Here is a 23,071-nt window from a genome sequence, read left to right on the forward strand (position 1 = left end):
ATTATAATAACGCACATACTTTAAATTTTCGTCTGCATTTAAGTACTTTTGAGGTTTAAAAAAAATAATCTTACAGACAACACATTATCAAGAGTGTTGATAGCACACAAAGTTGACATATCGCCTGTGTGGACATGCAGACTGTCAAATACTGTCAAGCAAGAAGTGAAAAAGTGCAAAATGAGAAAACTTTTTAAATTTGTTGGAAAAGTAATTTTTTTCCTTGTAAGAAATCACAAGCAAGAAAATCTCTGAAATAGAGATTGTTTGATACCTACAATACATTAACTAAACAAAGGTCAGCAATTTTATAGATAGTCTAGAGAAAGCATTAAGAGAGGCTTGATATAAATATTATGTCTATCTCTATTCACAACAAACTACTGAAGGACTTATATCTTACAAGCAGATATAAGGTAAAAGATCTCACATCTTAAAAAGATTTAATCTCTTTACTTGATTGAACCACTTCAAAACACACTGACACAAACAAAGAGTTCCAGCGATACCCACACTTCAATGACTATTAAACAATTTCCTCAGAAGTACAACAATACTATCCATTTTTTAAAATAGATCTAATTTTTCAAGTATTCTTTAGCCACTGTTTCATGTGAGGTTAGAATTAAATTTAAAAATGTGTAACTTGAAGATAAAATATCTGTTCTTGTTGGTAAAATTATTTAGACAAAATTCTGTCTCCAGATGCCTAATGTTCTCAACATTCTTTATAAGGAATAAACAGGCACTCTACACTAATAAACATTATTTCAAGAGACTTCTTAATTAAATAATACCATGAAGACAATAAAGCACATCTTCACAAGGCTATGAAATACTGATTTAAAAATCTATTCAGCCTGATTAGTTTAAGAAGGGTACTTAACTGATCAGTGTCTTCAAAGCTTACACTGGAGGAATTTGTAATATGTGCAGCTATTCCTAGAGGATACATTTACACTCAGATGCAAAAGGGGAACAGGAAGAGAGCCTGAGCACTGGACCCTGGTTAACTGCCAGTCCCTCCCGGTTTTTATTTTTAACAGTTCCAACTAAATCTCATCAAGACGAAGTCCAGGAGAGACTAAAGAGAATAATTAATTACAAGAACATCATCCAGAAGGCAGTAACGTAAAAAAGACTGTCAGAGCACACCAACAGTTGTTCTAGTCCACTGTACTGTCTTCAGACAGTGACAGTGGCCCAAAGCAGGTGCTTAAGGAGAGATATGGGAACAGGCACTATATGCAATGCATTCCCTGAGTACTCTCCAAAGCCTCCCAACACATGCCTCAGATCTCCCGAGCCAGCTGTATTTTCCCCACACTTAATAGTCTCCAGAAGATTTCTTCTGCCCAGCATGAGTTATGACTTCAGCTCTGGCTCCCTACTCTTTATGCTGTCCTTCAACACTGTCCAAGCAGGCACTGTTGCTTCAAGCACCTCCTTCTGCCAGCGGAAGGACACAAAGCACACATCCTCTATTTCACGCTATAAAAACAGCACTCTGATAAGCTGCAGCACAATTTTCATAATATTTCAAACAGTGAATTAAAAAAACAAATGCAAAATAGCAATTTTAGGCTGATGGCTAGGGAAATCTTATTTTTATGCCACACAAGACTTCAAGGTCCAAGTGCTACTAGGTAGCATGGACACCAGCAGTCTGCTCTAGAGGTGATGAGCCCCGGTAGTGTGACTGTTAACCACGTTAATTCACTTCACCTGATGACCAAGAAGCGTTCCCAAGAACTAATGCACCCAGTAGTGCAAGCATAACTTGAAAACACATTGTTGGGTTTTTTTTTCAAGGTCTTATTTATATTCTCTACTGAAATCCGATGTCACAGAATCACAGAATGGGTCAGGCTAGAAGGGACCACAGTGGGTCATCTAGTCCAACCTCTCTGCTTAAGCAGTGTAGTCCTAGAGCACATGGCACATGCCATTCATTCAAAAATTCAAAACAAAGTTTGATGCTCTCCAACTTCTGAAAAGTAGTAATTAAAAGCAAGAAGCACATATCCTAAGCATTTATAATAAGCTCTAGAACTTCCAAAGAATTCATTGATATGGTAATGTCATATTCTGTCTATTTCCCAGGGAGACTAACAGATACCTTAGATAAAGGCACAATATCCCAGTAAGGGGACGTGGCACAAAGCACAACAGAAACACTGACATGTGGCAGTGGGAGTTGTGCCAGACTTAATTCCTGCTCCAGAAGAGTTACTGACATCTCTTTATATTGTCATCACTACAACTCTAAATTTAAGGAGTGATGATAAGCCCTTGAAAACTGTTATTACACCAACTTCAGGAACTAACCTTAGGTCTGGCACCATATCAAACCTGCCTGGAACAAAGAGCAGCAGAGAGCATGGTAATGAAGTACTCCCCAGTCAGCACAGCAGCAGCACATGCTGCTTCTAAGAGGGGCTGAAATTTGTAGTATTTATATGGTAAGTATGCACACACATAGCAATTGTAGTACACAGCCATGCCAGGCCTGAAGAAAATGTGCTATGCTGGGAATCACAGAATAGCTGAGGTTTGGGAGGGATCTCTGGAGGTCATCTCATCTAACCTCCCCTGCTCAAGCAGGTTCAAGTGATTTGTAGGGCACAGGTAATCCGAAAAATTAATAATCTAATCACATGCTGTGAATTAACTAAGCAATTGAACTAGATGATCACTGTAGGTCCCTTCCAACTGAAATATTCTATAGTTCAGTTCATTCCAGTTGGACAAAAGACTTTTTTCTTTAAATGCCACCATATGTTTTTCCCAAATGAACGTATGCATATTTACCTCATTCCCATGTCATTTTTGGCTGCTAGCCTAAAGGTGTACCCCATTGCTGGTGATAGTTTAGTGATCCTATACTGCTTCTGTTGACCGTAATAACACTGGCAAAACTCTCCATTTCCTTTTCCCTAAAAAGGAATAAATGAATCACATTATTCATCCTATTATATATGCATCCATCAATTATAGTAACACACAAATATGAAGTAAACTAATTTTTTGAAATGAAATATAACTCAAGAATCTCCCATTTAGTGAGGTAGCAGCATATGAAATTTTGTATGTATATTAAATTAGCGGCTTTTCCCCTTCCTTTCCATTTCCCAGTTCCACAGGGCTGAAACAAAAAAAGCCATGAAGCTTCTGCAGCTCTGCCATCTCAGGATAGCTGTCCAGGTAGGGACTGCAAGATGTTTGCAGAGGCATAGCTGACCCACCCCCTTTGTACAGAAGAAAGACTGTCATTGGAAAATGATCCTTCAGTGTCAGCTCTCGAACACAATATTGGATTACAAGTGAAAAAGCCACTATTAAGAGTAGAAGAATCACACAATTAAGATCCTACTATTTTATATTCCCCAGGAAAAAAATTAAGCAATATTCTGATAATTGCTTCAGGAATTCCATATTTGTCACACACCTCTAAACAGAAATCATAATTTTCACACAACTTGATGTGCACAGTCACATGCAACTACTTAAAAAACCTACGAAATTAAAAATACAATAGAAAAAACTTGCTTACTTCATCCCATTCTAAAAGGTAACTGTGGATTTTGGAACCATTATCACAAGATGCCTGCAACAGGAAAACAAGAAAATTAGAACTCTTAACTGGAAACAAGACCATTTAAGTAAAAAATGTATGTAGGGGTCAAACCATGACAAGAACAGCAGAAGGCAAATGATGCTCCCCTTATACAATTGTTTCACTTGCCAAGACAGTCCTAGTTCAGTCTCTATCCACTGAACACTTGTTTTGTGTTTATGGTTTTGTTTTGTAATTTAGATTCAGGCAGCTGTGTAAAATGCTATAGTATTTTTCTGAGCAGCTAGATTGCAGTTCTGCTCAATTTTCAGTCTTTTCAGACTACTTAATTTGCTTTGAACAAACCAGCCATGTTCAATGGCAGAGAAAGGAATCGGTTCCACAGTACTGTAGGGGACTAGAACTCAGTAACTTTATTTGCAAAGGCTCCTTGCTTTTCTGTGAATCCTTCTCTTCTTACTGAAGGCCACATTTAACCCAGTGCATCCATTTCCAGTCATAGAACTGTAACTGAAATTAGTGTGTTTGATGAAAATTTTCCATTTCAATGGACTGATATTTTATTGACAAATCCACAACAATTCTGAAGAGTTTAAAATATTTATTTTAAAGGCTGTGAAGCAATTCTTACCTTCCATTGAAGAGTAAGAGAATTTTTGGTCCGATTAGTTATCCTGGGCAGATTTGGTGTATCAGGTTCACAACTCGCTGTGGTAAAACTCTCTGCTTCTGAAGGGCTCCCCTTTACACAGTTGCATTCTACTTGTACTCTAAAGTGGAAAAGAGTCAATAACATTTTGCTTCAAAATCTGTGTCTGTAGTTTCCAAAGAAAACTGAGTATTCAGAATTAAGTTACTGCCTTGCTGCTTCATTATTAAAATATCACTGTTATAAATAAATAACTGGAAACATCTTGGTCAATTAAAGTAATTTGAAAGAAAAGAATCCTTTATTTTGGATGTACATCATTACCATCAGTCAGCTTTAGTCTCATAATTATATTTGAAATATATCTGTTATTAGCTGTACCTCGGTTGGGAAATAACGGTAACATTTTGCAGGCTCATTATCTATTGCAGACGTATTAACTGATATGCAAGTGCTTCCGTCAGATGAGCACAGTGAAGCTGTTGATACATTTTCAGAGTCTCCTCTGTACTTCTTCAAGACCTTGCTGAGCTTGTTCACCCTGCCCTCTCCTTTAGGAAGGCTATGAATTAACTCTCCACCTACTTCAGAAGAGTGAATTCTTGCTTCTGTCTCAAAGAGAAATGGTTTGTTTTTCAAACAGCTTGTCTCTAAAAGGAAATACATTACTATCTTCTGGCCTCTCCCTGCCCCCTAACTTGTGTAGCTATGCCTTGTGTCTTCCTTAGGTGAACGGCACTTTATTCTGATTCATCTGTTCCTTTGAAAGAAAAAAAAACAAAACCCCAAAAAACCCCCTTTCCTCTGGTCATGGATATAAGACCTGGGTTGCTGGCTTATGAAGATGCAAAAATCATTATCCCTTGCCCTACTAAAAAGTCTGTCCCCATCTTTCTTATAAGCCCCCTTTAAATACTGAAAGGCCACAAAATGTCTCCCTGGAGCCTTCTCCAGGCTGAACAACTCCAACTGTGTCACCCTGTCTTCACAGGAGAGGCGCTCCAGCCCTCTGACTGTTTTTGTGTCCCTCCTCTGGACCCACTCTAACAAGTCCACATCCTTCCTGTGCTGGGGACCCCAGAGCTGGATGCAGTACTCCAGGTGGGGTCTCGCCAGAGTAGAAGGGCAGAATCACCGTCTTTGACCTGCTGTCTGTGCTGCTTTTGATGCAGCTCAGGATACAGTCAGCCTTCTGGGTTGTGAGCAAACACTGCCAGGTCATTTCCAGCTTTCCAACCAGCAGGACTTCCATGTCCTTCTTGGCAGAGCTGCTCTCAATCCCTTCATCCCCCAGCCTGTACTGATACCCACAGTTTCCCCGACACAAGTGAAGGAGCTTGCACTTGGCCTTGTTGAATTTCTTCAATCCATGTTGAACGCATAGGCCCACTGCTCAAGTTTGTCCAGATTCCCCTGGATGGCATCCTGTCCCTCAGGCACATCAACTGCACCACTCAGTTCGGTGTCATCTGCTGAGAGTGCACTTGGTCTATATCACTGATGAAGATACTAGACAGTACTGGTGCAATACAGATGCCTCAGGAACACCATCCGGACATTGAGCCATTGATCACTACTCTGAATGTGACCACCTAACCAATTCCTCATCCCCCATGAGTCCATCCATCAACTCCACATCTCTCCAATTAAGAGAGAACAATGTTGTGGGGGACTGTCTCAAAGGCCTTACAGAAGTCCAGAAAAGTGACATCTGTAGCCCTTCCCTTGTCCACTGATGTAGCCACTCCACCACAGGCCACTAGGTTGGCTAAGAAGGACTTGCCCTTGGTGAAGCCATGCTGGCTGTCTCAAGTCACCTCCAAGTCTTCCATGTGCCTTAGCATAGTTTCTAGGAGCATCTGTTCCATGATCTTTCCAGGCACAGAGTCCCAGAGTCTTCCTTTCTACCCTTTAAAGAAAATGGGTGTGGTGGTTCCCTTTTTCCAGTCACCTGGGACTTTGCCTGGCTGCCATGACTTTTCAAATATGATGGAGAGTGGTTTCAAATGTGATGGAGATGGCAACTACATCAGACAATTCCCTCAGGACTCTGGGATGCAACTCATCAGGTCCCATAGACTTAGGTTCAGGTTCCTCACGTGGTCCCAAACCTGCTCTTCTCTTACTGTAGGAGGGACTTTACTCTCCCAGTCCCTATCTCACGGTCCATCCACTTGACAGAAGTGGGAAGAGAGGTTGTCAGTGAAGACTGAGGCAAAAGAGTTGTTGAATACCTCAGCTTTCTCCTTGTCTGCTGTTACCAGTTTGCCAGTTGTGTTCATAAGGGGCTTTCTCTGCCCTTCCTTTCTGGTTGACAGAGCTACAGAAGCCCTTATTAGTCTTTGCACCCCTTGCCAAGCTCAGCTCCAAATTACTCTCCAATATTTAAAAACAAAGAGGGAAGAAGAAAACCTAACCGCATCTTTCCAATCCTATGCTATTTCTTCTGACCTCCTGAAGCAGCAAATTCTGCTAGAAGGGTACAATTACACTGAGCTGGGGCCATCCTTTCTGGCACATATGGGGTCAGGTTCACTGATCTACTGGAGCAAAGCAAAAGCAGCATAATGTGACCTTCAGGTGGCCAGCAGTGAGCATCTTCCTGTGCTAGGTACTTTCCTCTGCTGCTTGTGGAAAATTGAGAGAAAGCAGCATCTGTGCCTGGCTCCAAGGACAGAAAAAGGTCACTGTGCTGGCATGAAGCAAAGAGCATGGAGGTAGGATAGGGGTGCACTAATCATCATATGTTTTCCAAAATGGACTGAGTGGTCAACTAAGCCAAAAATGTCCATTTGTGACTCAAAGGAGGGTGAAAAACGGTAAAGACAATCTCTGAAGACATATGTAAATACACAGATACAATGAAACTTTTAAAATAACTCCACTGAATTTAATGAAGAGAAAATGAGATACTTACTTTGCATGGTAATCAGTTGCTGGCCTGAGATCATTTACAGTAACTTTATTTTCTTCCCCACTGAAAAGAGATACAATTTTGTTAAAGACTCTTTCAGAATACCATACATTTATAAAAAAGACATATATCATCTAACCCACTCACCTAACATACCTTCTATGAAATGTATTTGCTAACAGTTTAACATTGTTGCTAAATATAGTAAAATGTAAATGCATTTATCTTGGAATTTCAGAAGCTTCTTGCATTACTTGTTCTTTTGCCGTGGTGGTTTTGAGGCACTTCTTAGTTTGTTTGTGCTTTTTAAAAAATAATTTTTATTTTCCTCTTTACTCAGTAAGTTGCACGTGTATGCATGCATGTTATTACACAAAAAACCCCATTACAGTACTGGGGCCTACAGAAGCTCAGTTCAGCCTTGCAAAAACAATTATCTAAAACTGTACCTGACTGCATATACCTACTTGCTAGAGTCTAGTAAACAGAAAAGGCATCTAAGTAACATCAAATAGTTTGCTTTTGCTGACATCAGCTTATGATAGCAAAGCTCATTTCTTTTCCTCCAGTTTCTAGGATAGGAATATTATGATTCCATGAAATCCATGGAAGGTGACCATGATAAACTAGCTAGATACATAGGTTTATAATTATTAGAGAGGTCTACACCTTTAAGGCTAAATTTTACTGTTATGTTTCTCCAAGTTGCAAAAAACTGACTGAAGACCATTGTGTTTGGAATGAAACAATGAAAGAGTTTTGTTTGCTTTGCTGCTACTATGAGTTGTGTTCTGAGTAAATTTACTTATTTTTTTCATATCATAAGACTGTCTCCTTATAAAGAACAATTTTGGGGAAGGGAGGAATAACACTACTGGGAGCAGAAGCATGTGCTGACATGAATACTGATAAATACAATTTGTATTTCTCACTTGCATATCTCACTATTTGAGAACCCATGGTTTCTAATGCATCTGGTTGAAACAGAGCAAAGTGGTATTAAAACACACCTCCAACATGTAAGAACAAAGTCTTTACATTCCAACTGATGGCAGAGACTTCAGTAATAAAACAAATTCTACTGAAAAAAGCAGTTAATTTCAAAATAGCAGTTGTACAAAACTAGCAATTATTTAACTCTCTGGAAAACAAGCAGATTTTAAATGAGGTTTTAACCGACATAACTCAATGTAGCAGCGATTAAATGAAAATAACAAACACCTACACGTATACAGTTTTGTACGTTCCATCTTTTCCAGTATTTGAAATCATCACTTCGTAAGTATAAACCTCTGGCATGTCGTTCTTGTCAGTGTCTTCTCTGGTGTCACTGGATGGAGGGGACCACATAAGCAGTGCTGTTCTTGCCTGAATATCTGACACCTGCAGAAACACAACTTTTGAGATCTCTGCCATTTAAGTGCTATTATATATAAACACTACTTTGCCAAAAAGGATCAAATAAGAGAGAAGAAAATAATATACCATTAGCAAATCAGAATATTTATACTCATACAATAGCTACTAACTTGTTTTTACAGATGAAATCAAGCTGGAAATACAAGGAGTGCCATGAGAAAACCGCAATCCCGGGCACGGGGCTGAGGGCAGAGACATCTCTCGGTACCGAACGCCACCCAGTGGGCTGCTGAAACATGGACTGAAGCGCTGGTGAGGCAAAGCACATCCTGGGACATTGGGCACTTCATTATACCACACTCAGGCACATTTTTCTTTGAAGTCACACAGAATATGATTTTTTTTTTTAATACTTTCTTGCCAACTCAGTTTTCTTATGAAATATATATACATACATATAGATGAAGGCATGCTCACAAGGTCCATGTACATATACATAAACATATATATAGACAATGTCCTGAAGAATTCCTGTGGTGCTGCTTGCCTGCACAGCCTTTGCAGAAAGGCCTGGATAACAAAAGTTGGTGTGATAGAAATACAAGTATAAGCAGTGTGTGCGACCGCAACACTTCCAATTGCCTGACAAGTGTTTGTCCCAGCAGACTAATCATGCTAAAGGCAGCGATCCCCACGTGGGTTAAATGGAAATGGGGAATCACAAAGAGACTTCTGAAACACAGAAGTAATCAGCTTCAGAAGTATAAATACAGCATGAAAACTTGTAACAGAGCCCAAGGATGCTGGAGTGGAACAGAGCAATGATCAAAACCTGGCCTGACAGCATAGGAAATTGCCCTGCCACCACTGCTGCCTCCATCCAAGCCTGATGGATGCCATGAGTAGCTGCACCTCAGCTGCTGTGACAGCAGTTTGGGATGCAGCAGACACAGACCTACAGCTTGGGTGTGTGCATGTGACCTGGTGAAGAATTTTCTCAGTGGCCTATGAATTAGCAGATTGTAGGGAACAACACGGTTACATGCAAAGCTACTAATGCACAATGGAGACGCGTGACTAGAGGCACCCACACTCCCAGAACAGTGGGTGCTGCTTGAAATCCACACGTGCTGCAAGGGGCTGGGGATGCTCATGTGAGTGCCTAGGTGCATGCAGGTGATTACAAATCTTTAGGATCTGTTATAGAAGGATGCCTAGAATTTTGTGGGTGCTTATAAATATTGCACTTCTGCTGTTGTGGTTTGTACCTTGCACCCACCTACTGTTTACAATCATTTCAGAAAAGAAGTGAAACACATTCCATTCATTACATGAAATGATTAGTTTTACAATATGACTGTAATATGTATCTATTTTGGGAATAATTGCTTTTGAAAATCTATTACCTGAGTATTAGAATCAAAAAGCTATCCTTACAACTGGTGTTCGCAAATTGCTATGATCTACTGACCTAAAAACCTGAATGGGTCAACTTCAAGAATGAAGCAGAGAGGGCATGACTTACTGATAACAAACACAGAAAGAAGAAAAAATTCAAACAGTCTGAGCCTCAATGCCTTGGAAATAATGTCACTAAACACTTATGCACTAACAAGATTGCGTATCATAACCTGAAAGGGATCAAATGTTGGTATGACTATAGACTGAAATTCTTGGGAAACACAATTCAAAGCACGGTAAGAAAAATTCCACTATCAGCTTGATGGGATCACAAACTAGACTAACACTATCTACAACCACCTCAGTAAAATTCTAGCATTTCTGGAAGTCTTTGGAGTTGTGGGAAGAATCTGATAAAAGCACCCTCTCTGACAATTTTAATCCCACTGTCCTGAGTTGCAGAAGGTGGCAGGAGATCCTGAAGGAAAGAAATGGAGACATACTGTACTTCAGAATTAGTAGGATCCATTCTAAGATTCTATTCCTATGTTTAGCTACCTTAACAGCGGAATTTTTATTTCCTAGTGTCCTTGCACTGTCTCTCTCACTACTAGCTAAGTCTACTAGTCCTAGCCACCATGGAGTTGAACATTAGATCTTCCCCTCCCTTCTGCAGTTGTTTCTTATGTATTTGAAGATACTTAGTATTCAAGTCTCCCCTCATCAAATCTCTGATCATTCTCACTGTTCTCTATCTCCTATTGAGTCATTTTTATTAGTGCTTTACCCAGGACTGCACATAATATTCCACCTAATGCTTTGCTAATGCCAAATTGTCTTACGCACCTGACCGATTACATTTTGGTCTATCTTTGTTTACACCAGAGAAGTAATGCTGTTGGTAGGAGTGAGAGGTGGCATTACAACTTGTATTGGGTTTGTGTGGCAAGGTTTTGGTAGGTGGGATGGGGGAGGATACAGGGGTGGCTTCTGTAAGAAAATGCCAGAAGGTTCCCTCATGTCTGACAGAGCCAATGCCAGCTGGCTCTAAGACAGATCCACCACTGGCCAAGGCTGAGCCCAGCAGCGACAGTGAGAGTGCCTCTGGGATAACAGAATTAAGAAGAGGTGAAAAAAAACCCAACTCTGCAGAAGAACAACTGCAGCCAGAGAGAGAAGTGAGAGTAGGCAAGAGAAACAGCTCTGCTGACACCAAGGTCAGTGAAGAAGGAAGGGGGGGGAGGTACTCCAGACACTGGAGCTGAAATTCCCCTGCAGTCTGTGATGCAGACCATGGTTAGGCAGACCATTCCCCACAGCCTATGGAGGTCCATGGGGGGAGCAGAGATCCAGCTGTAGCCTGTGCAGGACCCCATGTTGGAGCAGGGAGGAGGTTGTGACCCTGTGGGAAGCCCACGCTGGAAAAGGGTCCTGGCAGCTCTCCTGTGCCCAGCTGAGGAAGGGAGCAATAGAAGGGCTTTGGTGGGCACCTGGCACCCAGCCAGAGTCAATGCACCACAGATCTTATTTGAACATTAAAAGATTAGAGTTTTCAACTGTTCAGTACAGAGAGAGCAGGGAGAGTGGGGGGGAGATCAAAGAGAACATTACAGACTACAGAGTAAAAGACAACTTACAGGACTTTGACTGGTAAAATTAAACTCAAGAGTATTAGTGAAAATCATTATATATCAACAAGCATCACAGAGAACATGGTGAAATGTTAAGTCTGTGACTGGATGAAAAATTGTTATCCCAAGTTATTCCCCCGGCGCAACGTTTGTTGGTGAACTCGTATACACCTTCCAGAAGACTTGTAAAATAATAGATGACAAATGTTAACACTGTGACTACAACAATGAAGCAGCATTATGTACCAAACTAAAAGTCAGTGACTATGTAGGTTGTTCTGGTGTTTTACTTTGTGTAAACAGGCTGTGACTACAGAATATTATGAAGGGCTGAAGCTTTGTTGTGCCAATTCGCCAAAACTTAAATGCAACAGTCAGTAGAACCAGAAAAGCAATGTGAAAAGTATTCACAGAAGCTGGAAAGTAAGGACATCCTAAAGGTGCATAAAAAGCCACAGTGTATAAACCAGATATAAATTATTTGTACATACCCACGCACACATGTGCGAATAGGGAAAAGGGAGAAATATGTTAGCCAAAAAGATACAGTTCAACAGAATTTACAGAAGTTGTTAAAAACATTCAGTGAAACAAAAAGGCTAACAGGATTTAAGACAAAAGATAAAAAAAAAAAAAGGAAAAAACGTAGCAGGGAAGCTCCAAGTGAGGCACTGCTCTGTTCCTGGTGGATGTAGAAGTTAAAATTATAAATCCATCCTGCATTTGCAATGAGGCTGAAGTTCATATCCATCTTATGCAACCCTGTTGCTAAAAAATTTATAATCTAAGTGAGGGATCTGTAATAAACAAGGTGGCCAGGTTAAAACACTGCTTCCCCATGAGAAATGTACACTCACATTAAACCAAGGAGTTGCAAGTCTAAACTAGTAAGACCTGCTGAGGAGCACTGGGGAGTGAACTACTTATGGAACAAGTGTTAAGAGGCATATACCTGAGGGCCTAGGAGAATGGGCTCAAGGCAGAAGAACAGAACAAGAGGTACAACACTTAACTCCTTGGCAGGGATAAATATTGTAAACAATTTCCAACCCTGTCCCCCATACACCTGAATCTAACTGAAGTTGCCACCTTCTCTTCTGCAACCCCAGAGAATGGCAGTGGAGAAGTATGAGGTCTCCAAAAATACAGCTTGTGCATGAGGGGTCAGTAATCAGACAAAAAGAAAAGAGTCAGCAGCAGTGACTAGTGAGTAATATAGAGGTTTTTCTTCTGGACCCATATTCTATATGATGTTACATATTTTTTAATTCAGCAGCTTTTTGGTAAATTTACATATAGGTGTATGAGTATTTTCAACCACACTCAGTTGCTAAAAAAGTTTTTTAAATCACAGCCGCAAGCACTGACAAGAAAGAATCAGAGAAGTAATTCAAGTCCTTTTCAACTCATTTATAGAACATTTGGTACTGCTTTCAGATTCAACTTCCAGCTAACAAAATGATTCTTAAAGGTAAGTTAGTCTAGGTTCAGCTACATTCTTCCTCACAAGACTATTAGTAAGGGACAAGAGCAAAGTATTAAAATGTCAAGAATCACTAAAATAAAAATTTTCTTTAAAAAACTTTTCTCCATTGTATATATGCACTATGGTACTGTGAACCACAGAAATTTAACAGTGTTTATGGCTTGAACACTGTTAAAAATGACTGAAGGACTTTTTTCCACTATAGCAAACTTTGCAAAGAAGCAACTGCTTACCAAAGTCCAACTCTCCCTGAATATGCCTACTAATTTGGACTGTGACAGGAACTTGAGATAAGATAATGGTAGTAATATTGTCCAATTATCCCAGGAGAAGAATACAATGCTAATGGCTCAGACAATCCAGGTGCAAGCTGACAATGTGCAACTAACTGCCCAGGTGGTGAGGGCCCATCCCACACTTCAGGCTACAAGCTGGGTGTTGAACAAGATAAGGAGACAGGCAAATCCTACAAGGCAGGGTAGTGTTTCTTTTTCCTTACACAAGTGACTCAGCTGTGATAACTCCCCTCCAGGGAAGCACCAGGACAATTCACACATAGCCTGAATGGGCCATAATGGGCCATAATGGGCTCAACTCCGCATAACAGACAGCTGTAATGCCTTAGAAGGTGTCAAAGACTCATGAAATGTCCTGTGATCCAGTCCAGTATTATATCATCCATTGTAAACCTCCCCGCCCCAGGTGGCCTAAGCCCATTAAAAGACATATGGGACTTTCCTTAGTGTCACAGACTTCACTCAACACACAGGCTTCTTCCCTCACCATCCTGGGCTTCCCTCGATGGACCCAGACTGCAACCATCACTTTGCCGAGACTGGAACCCTCATCACTGAGAAGACCACAAGAAGAGGATCAGCGGGATGCTGTCAGAATCTACAGAGTGGTGATATTTTTTCTACTTAATCTGTCTCTCCATCACTCTCTCTCCCTGCCCCTCCTCCCCCTTTTCCCTATTTCTTTCTATCTTTCTCTACCTCACATTTACTGTTAAATAAAATCTGTACTATTGACTTTGCCATATGGTCTTGTTTGTACCTTAATTCAGGCAGAGGCATCTATCTAATAATTTTAAGAACCTGATCATAACAGGTAATCTTAGATTACATCAGCATATACTACTTTAAAACAAGACTCATAATACAAGTATAGGACAGTAATTAGGAATTTCTATTTAATATTGTCCTTTATCCTTGATGCTCAATAATATCCCAATAGTTGACTTTTTGAATGCTAGCCAAAGCTCTATTACAGAAATATTCAGAAATTCCTGTCAGTTTTCAATCACAAAACACTAACATATTTCCAAAAAAACCTCTAAGGAGAAAAAAGTATTTTTGAAGAACAAAGATTTAAGATCAGAAGAATCCACTATTATTATGTGCTCTGAGATGCTTTTCAGAAAACTTGGCATTACTTCTTACTTTGTATGCTTATTCAAGCAGCTGCAATTGATCCTCCTTGCAGCTCTGAGCTGTGTGCTTCAGCAAAGCACAATACTTGAGTCAGAGCCCTAGCACTAAAGAAACAAGAGGTGGGTTTGCAAAAGTGAATCTCCTCATTAACTATATTATATGTGTCATTTGGGTGAAACAAAAGAGCAGTTTTAGTATGTGCAATCTGGATTGCATTCGCAGTGACATGGGATACTTAACTGTGAGGTGCATCACATTCTAGAAGTCCACAAACATACACAGAACCACAAAATACGATGCCCTCCAAAGTGATTTACATGCTATATAGACAACCATCAAATTCTGCGTTTCTGTTGCCTTTTATTAAATACTCAGCCTTCTGCACCATTCTTCATTTTGCTTTTGCCTTTTCAGGGCTCCTCTTCTTCTCTTTTGCTTGCTTTGTTATTTGGTTAACAGACATGACAACTGGTGTGACTCTAGTCAGACGCTGAGGACACATCGTGGTGCAATCTGCAGAACCACTCCAACTTACCTCAGACCATAAAAAAGTTCAAGCAAGACTTCATTAAGCAGAAGGGTCATTTGGCAGCAGTATCACGTTACCAACTTAATACTGCCATGTATGAAAGGATAGGGGATCCATACAGGCAAAAGTTCAGGAAAATCAGAACCTAACAGGAGTCTGGAGGTAGTAAAATTTATGTATCCCATACTACACAGAACTGAAGGATATGTGTGAATGAAAGTACACAATGGAGACCACCACCTGATTTAGATGTACATGCCCTGGACGTGGGCACTGAGACGTGGGACAACCCAGGACAGGTCAGCCTTCAGCATTATTCCATGCTTTCTGTAGTAGGATATGGAGCAATGGACATGACACTGGACAGCACCCTGTATGATTATCTATCATATGACCACCACCACAGCCAGTACTGCCTGTGCCAGCACTGTTCACCCAGGGAATAGGGTGCTGACGATCCATCAGGAACCATGATCCACACAGTGAGTTCTTCAACCAAACCAATAAAAATCATGCAGGAATATTTCTGATGAGAACTACAAATGGAAGGTTTGAAAGAACAATCTCCTGGTTTGCTTGTGGGAGCATGAGGAAAGCATTTCCTCGATGAAACTGTAGGAGGGTTGCTTGTGATCCTGCAAGGCCTGAGTAAGTAACAGAGACTCCTATCACATCACACCACACTCCCCCAAGCTGCAACATCACCCAGCCTTCTACCCACTTCCAGCCCTGACTATCCCTTACCTTCATAAAGCATAAGCCTTTCCAAGTGCCGGAAGTTTGGCCTTTTGCCTCATGTACACTATGTGGTCTGTAGTAGACCACCACTGCCTATGCCTGTGATGTCTTCTGAGGTCTGCAGAGATCACTTGTAGGCACACAGCTACATACAATGTCGTTCAAGCAAGGACATGGTAGGGAAGGCAAGTAGCATGCTTGCCTAAAAGGCATGGATGGTTGAGTTGGGATGGAAGGGAGTGAAAGAAAACAACAGTACTAGCACTCCACTGTTTTTCCCTATGTTATTAGCAACACAGCAGAAGACCACACTCATTGATCCACAGTTCTCACAGTCTAATTTAGGAAGTTCAGAGTTCCCCTTGGCAATGCAGCCACTGAGAATACCCCAACTTGGATGGCATTCTGTATGTCCTGTCCACTGACAGAGGACTACGCACACGTCTGGAGAACTGGTCCCTGTATTTCTAGTCAGGACAGAAAGGGCCATGCACATTGTCACTTATTAGTAATGCATTAGTTAGGCTAAGTTATTCATTAGTAATGAGTAGTATTTTTAATAGGAAATGAATCCCTTAAACGCTTTCTGGCATTATCTTACAGCAAACCTATAGTCTTCAGATCCCCTGCACAAGTCTCTACTGCCTGATCTACCAGAGTGATAGCAGTAGGTGTTTGCTAACATCTGTGGAGATGAGATGTACAACAGGCAGCAAAACCTCTGCTGGCAGGACTTTGGAGGTTCTAGCTGTCAGAAGAAAGATGAGATGTGGGAAAGCTGGATTACACTCCAGATCCTGGATAAAAATCAGTGTTATCAGATGTAGACTGATATTAATTTATTACAGCCATAAATTCTTCTGACCCTTTCTTCAGCTTCTTTAAGTCTGGTCCTAATGAACTGTTCTTAATTCCAGTCTGTACTCTTTGTTTACTCTACTTCAGCCCTTTAGCCTCTCAATAAAGTTTTGGTATCTTTGTCTCACCAATCTTCATCCTTCTCAGGTGATTTCAGTCTCTTGCTACTACTGCCTACTACTGTTAATACTGACATTCACAGAGTGGCAAAGAAGAATTCTGCATAATAAATAAGTATCAAGACAATTTTAGCTTCATAAATGTTAATACATTAAAAATTACTTTGGTTGTTTACACTTCAGAAACTGGGAGATAAGTGAATTTTCTTTAGTGTGGAAAGTTAAAGATGCTTTAAACTCGGGAGAGAGAAAAGGAGGTGTAACTGTAAAATGGCAACAGATACATTCTGATTTTATTGAAAGCTTTTGTTACTTACCACTGGCTTGGCTATATTAGAAAGAAGTGCTTCCAGTGCTTTTGTTTCTTCATCCTTTTCTTAAAAAACAAAATCAAAGCGAACAGAAAGTACCCATGAATATCATGCAGTGACTTTACAGTGAAATATCTCTTCAAAATCAGCAACTGCACACAGATGAAAGTATTTACAAAACAGAACACCTTGCTAACTTGCATTCGTCTAGGTAACATAAAACCAAAAAAGCTCCTGATGAAGTTGTTAATATAAAACTATTTCTAAATCTGTCCTATGATTTATGGAATACAGAAAGCCTGGCTATCTTTTATTAATGTATAACTGTAACTACTGCTCTAGAGAACTACTGATCTTGGATGAGATATTTCCATAGATTTCTCTTTGGATGTAGATGCAGTCAAGTTGCAGTAGTTTTAAATATGTTATTGCACATCATCTGGAAGCCTACTGGTAACACTGCTGGCCTCCCTCAATTGCAAGGGAAAGAATCTAAGGTCTTTTGTTTCAGCTGAAGGTATTGCTGAGTTTCAAAGGACTCACAGTATATAGAAAGTGTTTTATGTACTCTCTCTTACACAATATTAAAATTTTATTATCTTGATAGAGTACTACTCAGTTTTGATAGTGCGGCCAGTGATTTTTAATTCACTTAACCTTTAGTTTAAACTAAACATAAAAGAAAAACAAAGACTGACAAAATTCTTTAAAAAACAAATTCTTTAAAAAACAAAACAGATCAAATCTATTTACAACTTTGTTTCTAAGATGGTTTATGCTGTTGAGACTAATTAAATGGTTCTCTGACTTCTGCTTGACAAGTCTAAGTCTCAGTATGTCTCCCCAGTGTCTCCTGAATTAAATAATTTTGAAAAGTGGACTTTTCCATTTCTTAAGTAAAATACTTCTAAAGAAACCATTAACATAATTTTTGTAACATATGTAAGCAACAGTACATTTTATCACCTGTGCCTTGGTAAAGTTAGCTCACAGATCAGTACCAACTAACAAAGTAAACTGAAGTCAAGACTCTGGAACTATAGTGACAAGTATTCATTGAAGTTTGGAGCAACAGTTCCCAACTTCTGACTTCAGGCTGTATCTCAGAGGTGGCATTTGGTACTAAGTTTTCACAGGGTATCATCTACACATACTTTTAAACAGCTCTCATAGGCTGAGATTTCCTGGTTTTGATTAGATGTACTTTTGTCACAGTCCCTTTGGTTTACAGCAATCTACTATACATTGTCATAAAATTATCATCTCAAGGCAAACTTCAGCGAGTGGAGAAAAAACACGATTGTTTTCCCCCTCAACATCAGCAGTTACCAGTTCCTATTCTGAGAAAACTGGTTTTGGCTGTGATAACAAGCCTTTGATGTGTTCAGAATCTGAAGGGCTATGCCAATGACCTCAAAGTTGCATAGTGACACATTTTCAGATTTGACAATGACTGTATGACCAAGACTCAGTGAATTCAGTCTATCTGTGAGATCACAAGTGAAATAAAGATATTAATAATAAACACACTCCCTATGGCAGTGTCCTAGAAAACATGAACTCCCATGGACTAATGTGAGGACAAGTCTTTTCCTACAAGGGTCCTTCAATAAAGAGTAGGTAGGGACAGGCATTATACGGATTTCATACAACAGCAGTATCTCTTTTACAAAACATTCTTCTTTAACAAGTTGAATGTAGGTTTCCTGTATCAGACACCTGGTTCTTTCCATGTTTTCTACAACATCAAGCAGGCCATCAATATTCAGAGATTCCTAAAAATGCAAGAACCAATAACTCTGGACAAAGCAGAGATTTTTCTTTAAACACTGTTATGTTTATGAAGTATGACTGATAATATTTTCTCAGATTTAGATGGAGACTTCCATGTCAGTTGTTTTTGTTCTCTTAGGCCCATCATTCCAACGTGATGAGCAAGCCAATTGCCTTTTAACTCCACTCTACGTAAGGCAGTGCAGTTACAGGTTACTTCTCAACTGCAAGACTGTCAAAGTGTGGTGTTCTACAAATGCTATGCTCAGTTGGACACTGAACTTGCATCATATATTTATATGTGCATATATATATATTACTTTTGATAACACTTACCTTCTACTTCTGTGTCCGTCTGAGAATTGCTTTTTCCTTTACCCAAAGACTTGCTTTTGGTAGAACCTGTGCTTATACCACCTGCATCTTGTCCTTTTGTAAGTCCATTATGTTCACTTGTAGGAGAAGGACATTTCTGAGGAGATGATGGAGGACTGTTTAACCTATCCTTCTGAGTTCCATGTCGATCTTTTAATTTTTTTTGTAACCTTTCATATGTTTTACTAGACCTTTCATCCCTAAAGTTGGATCTTCCATGCGCAGGCAGAGTATCTAAATGAAAGAAGAAAAAAGAAATCATTAAGAGATATAATCTGGCAGCAGAAATCTGGAAAAATATTATTTCATTAAAGTATCCTTTATATTTTAGCAAACTAAAAGCAGACAAGTGCCATCAGGAAATCAGGAAATTAATAAAACTACAAATAAGCACCCAAAGAGCATCTAGCAATGTACTGTTATCAGAGTAGCACCAGAAGAAATAAAGTACAACTTGAGAACAGAAAAAAACTAAGAACTCCAGGAAGATCTAGACATTGGTATATTCTTTTCTGACCACTTTGTACATCATTACTATTTAAGCAACTATATGTAGGCCATCTTTAGGTTATTTTAGTAGCATCCTAGAATGCTGAGCAGTTGTGTTTAGCCTCTCCTTCCACAGTTTCGAGCTTTCTCTAAAAACAGCAACCTAGAATTGCTCTTTGAAAGCCTTTCAAGGTTGGCACCTGCCTTATCTAAAGAAAAGCAAGTCTACCAGAAATGTAAATATTAATCTAACAACCCGACCTGAGTTAGGACACACATACACTTTTGCCAATAAACCATATTAAAGGCAGATGTCAACAGCACTACCAAAGAAAGTTTCAACTACAGTATTAAGCTTAGGTTAGTGGCACCTGATTATTCAAACTGGACTTCAAAGGGACATTCAATTAAATACATAAAGTTTTATGAAAAATGGCACACTTTTTTCTGTAATCAATACTAAGATTTCCTATTTCATTCTTGTCCTAGTTTGAGCAGCCGGGAGCAGTTCATCACAGTGTGGGTGCAACCCAAACTGTGTATTCTATACCCTCTATGCCATTTCCCAGAAACTGTTAACAATAGACCATTTGCAGCAGCTGCCCAGAGCACACCTGACCCCTCAGGCTGTAGTTATGGGCAATGTTAACTCCCCTCCAGGGAGTCACTAGCACCTCCACACCCAGCCTGAGGGGTCGTGTCTGCTAACAGGACACCAAGGATTCCAAAAATATCTCCTGACTCACAACCACCCATTGTGGAACTCCCCGCCCTGGGGGAGGTACTGGGCATTCCCACTCGAACCTGAGTGTATATAATCTTGGGTTCTTGGTACCACTGGTTGCATCCAGAGGAGGACCAGAACCTCCACCGGACTGTGATCACCACCCTCGACCAGACAGTGACGAGCACTCTCATCAACAGGTTTTCCCCTCCCCTTTTACTGTGGACTCAGCGGGGACCATGTAGGGCTCAGCACGGGGCCAACGAGCACCATTCAGTTCGTGCCCCAGGGTGCTGCGTTATACATCTGGGTTTTGTGGGTTAAAACCAACTGCTTGTCCATATAATTGTATTATTGTATTATTTTTTATTAAATTGTAACTCTGACTTGTGGTCTCTCTTGAGTTGGGTTCATTTCTCTTGCCAGTTTACCTTTAAACCAGTACAATGCTTCAAGCAGGATACTTGCAAGACATGAGCTCTCGGAATAGTGCACAGGTATGGATTTAAATGTTGAACCACTACAAACACTTTCTGCATTGCTTTCCTGGGTAAATCTACAACTGATACACATAAGAAGTAATCTGCATATTTAATGGATCACTGAAGAGACAAGTCAAATAAATTAAAAGAGCTTCTGGAATAATAAGCTTCAGTAAAATCAAGGCTGGTATCCTCATAAAAAATTCTGTGTATGGCTCCCATTCAAGCTATAAGTCTTGCTCGATAAAGCGTACACGGCAGCATAACAGACGCTGGAAATGAAGAGAATATTATTCCCTTTGACAGAACTTGCAATATTTGATGAGCTACTTACCCACATCCCCATAGACTTGTGAGGTGTGATACTGCGGAATGTACTGTGTTGCCATGTCACCAGCTCCAGTCACAGGTGAGTACATGTGACGTGGTGGAGGGGGTATCATGGTTGGAAGAGGAAGGAAGCTGGGCAGTGGGGGATGTGGAGGCCTGTGTATTACTGCGTGACCACCAGGATGAAATTCTGGAGCCTGGGGAACCACCACAACTCTTCGAACACCGTTATCCTCAATAACCTGTACAGTGAGAGACACCACATACCAAAAGAGAAATGTCAGTAAGTTTCTACAGATACTTGAACAAAGCTAGGAATAGTAAAGCCCTTAAATTTGAGGAAAGGCAAACAGAAGAGCTCAAGAAAACTGATGTAGGACAAATGAAGGGCTATCTATGTTACGTGTATTAACTGCAGCAATGCCATTAATTTCTCAATGCGGTAGGGAAAAATACTGTTAAAAAAATCTGACTGTAACAACGTCTTACAAACAGCCAGGTATGTTTATGGCACGAGTGTGGCTTCTCCTTAGGGTACCCCATTCCCACCCTCATTCACATTGCTTGTATGCTACACTGCTTCTAGGATTTGTTCTACAGCATAACAACTAGATTGCTTCATAGAGTGAGTTGACAGACCTTACTCCACAAAAATAGTGAGAAAGAATAGCGAGAAAAAAGGCAAGCTGTGTGGTTATTGTTCTGTTCCCAACACTAACCCAGGAGGCACTTGCCATACTGCCCCTTTAGCATGCAGCAGCCACTGTCTGCATCAAACTGTTAGCAAATAAACTAGCAGGGTGGTAGTCAGCCCTCTCAAGACTCCTTCACAAGTCAAGGTAGTTCTAAAAAAATCTTTTTTTCTTCTCCCCCATCCTCCTGCCTGTTCAAATGTCTTGCACCCTTAAGGAAACCACATACTACCCAGAAAGTGGGGGCCTTTGTGGCAGCCTCTGCTAGACTCTGTTGTGCAGAGGCTTGAGAAAAATTAGCAAATGGGAGATGTGATGGGTCTGATGGAAAGAAGGCCCAAGGGCACAAATTGTACAAAGTGCTGAAGCAGAAAATGCTTTTCACAAAATGTATTTCTGGTCCAGTCATCAACTGGACCAGAAACAAGCATTTTCCTTGAAGTACTTCACATCATTATTCTCTCTAAATGTTTGGATCAATATTGGTAAATTCACAAAAATACATGACTGTTGGTGACAGCTAGACACCTACAGACATCTTGGCATAATTTGACTTGTGTGTATTATGGTATCAGTAACTTTAGCGTATGGGATGCCAATGAATAAATTGTTCTTTATTTCTTAGTAAAATGCTGTAGAATAATGTCACAGCAAAAACTGCAATGTAAGTTTTTGAATGAAACATTTATCCAGAAAAGGGGGAGAAGAACGGAATATCACAACCACATTCAATAGCAGGGGACAATGCAACCCTATGACATAAGTTTTCACTAACATTTGAAACAAAATGGGGACATGTACACATACATCAATGAACATCCTTGTGCAACAGGAGCAGAACAATAGATCGAAACACTGCCAAACTGCTTCCAGCTCCACTGTTTAAGCTTAACAGCTTATGCTTGGCTAGATTTAGTCCCGTGCCCTGGTGTGAACGCTTCCACCAAGTCCATGACAGAAAGCTGCTTAGAGGATCAATCATTGGTTTTACCATGTCTCCATTAGAAGTTGGTGTGCATCTGATACAAGTGGAATGGAGTTTCTGGTTTTGTTTTCTCTGACAGCAATCTAATTCGTGTACCCCAAAACTATCCTGCTAGCTGAACCAATAAGTGAGGTAGGTCTAGGAGACTTTCAAAACTTCACCACTGTACTGAGAGAGCACTGTAGAGAGAGCTGCATGCTTTTGGTGTAATGGTAA

General features: G+C 40.2%; 1 protein-coding gene across 9 annotated transcripts in view; it reads right to left on the reverse strand.

Annotated features, from left to right (window-relative positions):
• FNDC3A (fibronectin type III domain containing 3A) overlaps positions 1–23,071 on the reverse strand; it is a 115,510-nt gene that overhangs the window by 24,809 nt on the left and 67,630 nt on the right. For all 9 annotated transcript variants that reach the window (XM_051779300.1, XM_051779303.1, XM_051779302.1 and 6 more), the window contains 8 exons: positions 21,183–21,420; positions 19,115–19,387; positions 17,012–17,070; positions 8,366–8,523; positions 7,144–7,203; positions 4,209–4,347; positions 3,554–3,607; positions 2,812–2,936 (listed from right to left, as the gene is read on the reverse strand). In XM_051779300.1, coding sequence (XP_051635260.1) covers positions 2,812–2,936; positions 3,554–3,607; positions 4,209–4,347; positions 7,144–7,203; positions 8,366–8,523; positions 17,012–17,070; positions 19,115–19,387; positions 21,183–21,420 — 1,106 coding nt within the window. The remainder of the gene's footprint in view (positions 1–2,811; positions 2,937–3,553; positions 3,608–4,208; positions 4,348–7,143; positions 7,204–8,365; positions 8,524–17,011; positions 17,071–19,114; positions 19,388–21,182; positions 21,421–23,071) is intronic.

Source organism: Manacus candei, unplaced genomic scaffold (assembly GCF_025592945.1).
Source record: "Manacus candei isolate 608988 ecotype Guabito, Panama unplaced genomic scaffold, ASM2559294v1 h1tg000014l, whole genome shotgun sequence".
In the NCBI taxonomy this organism is placed as follows: Eukaryota; Metazoa; Chordata; class Aves; order Passeriformes; family Pipridae; genus Manacus; species Manacus candei.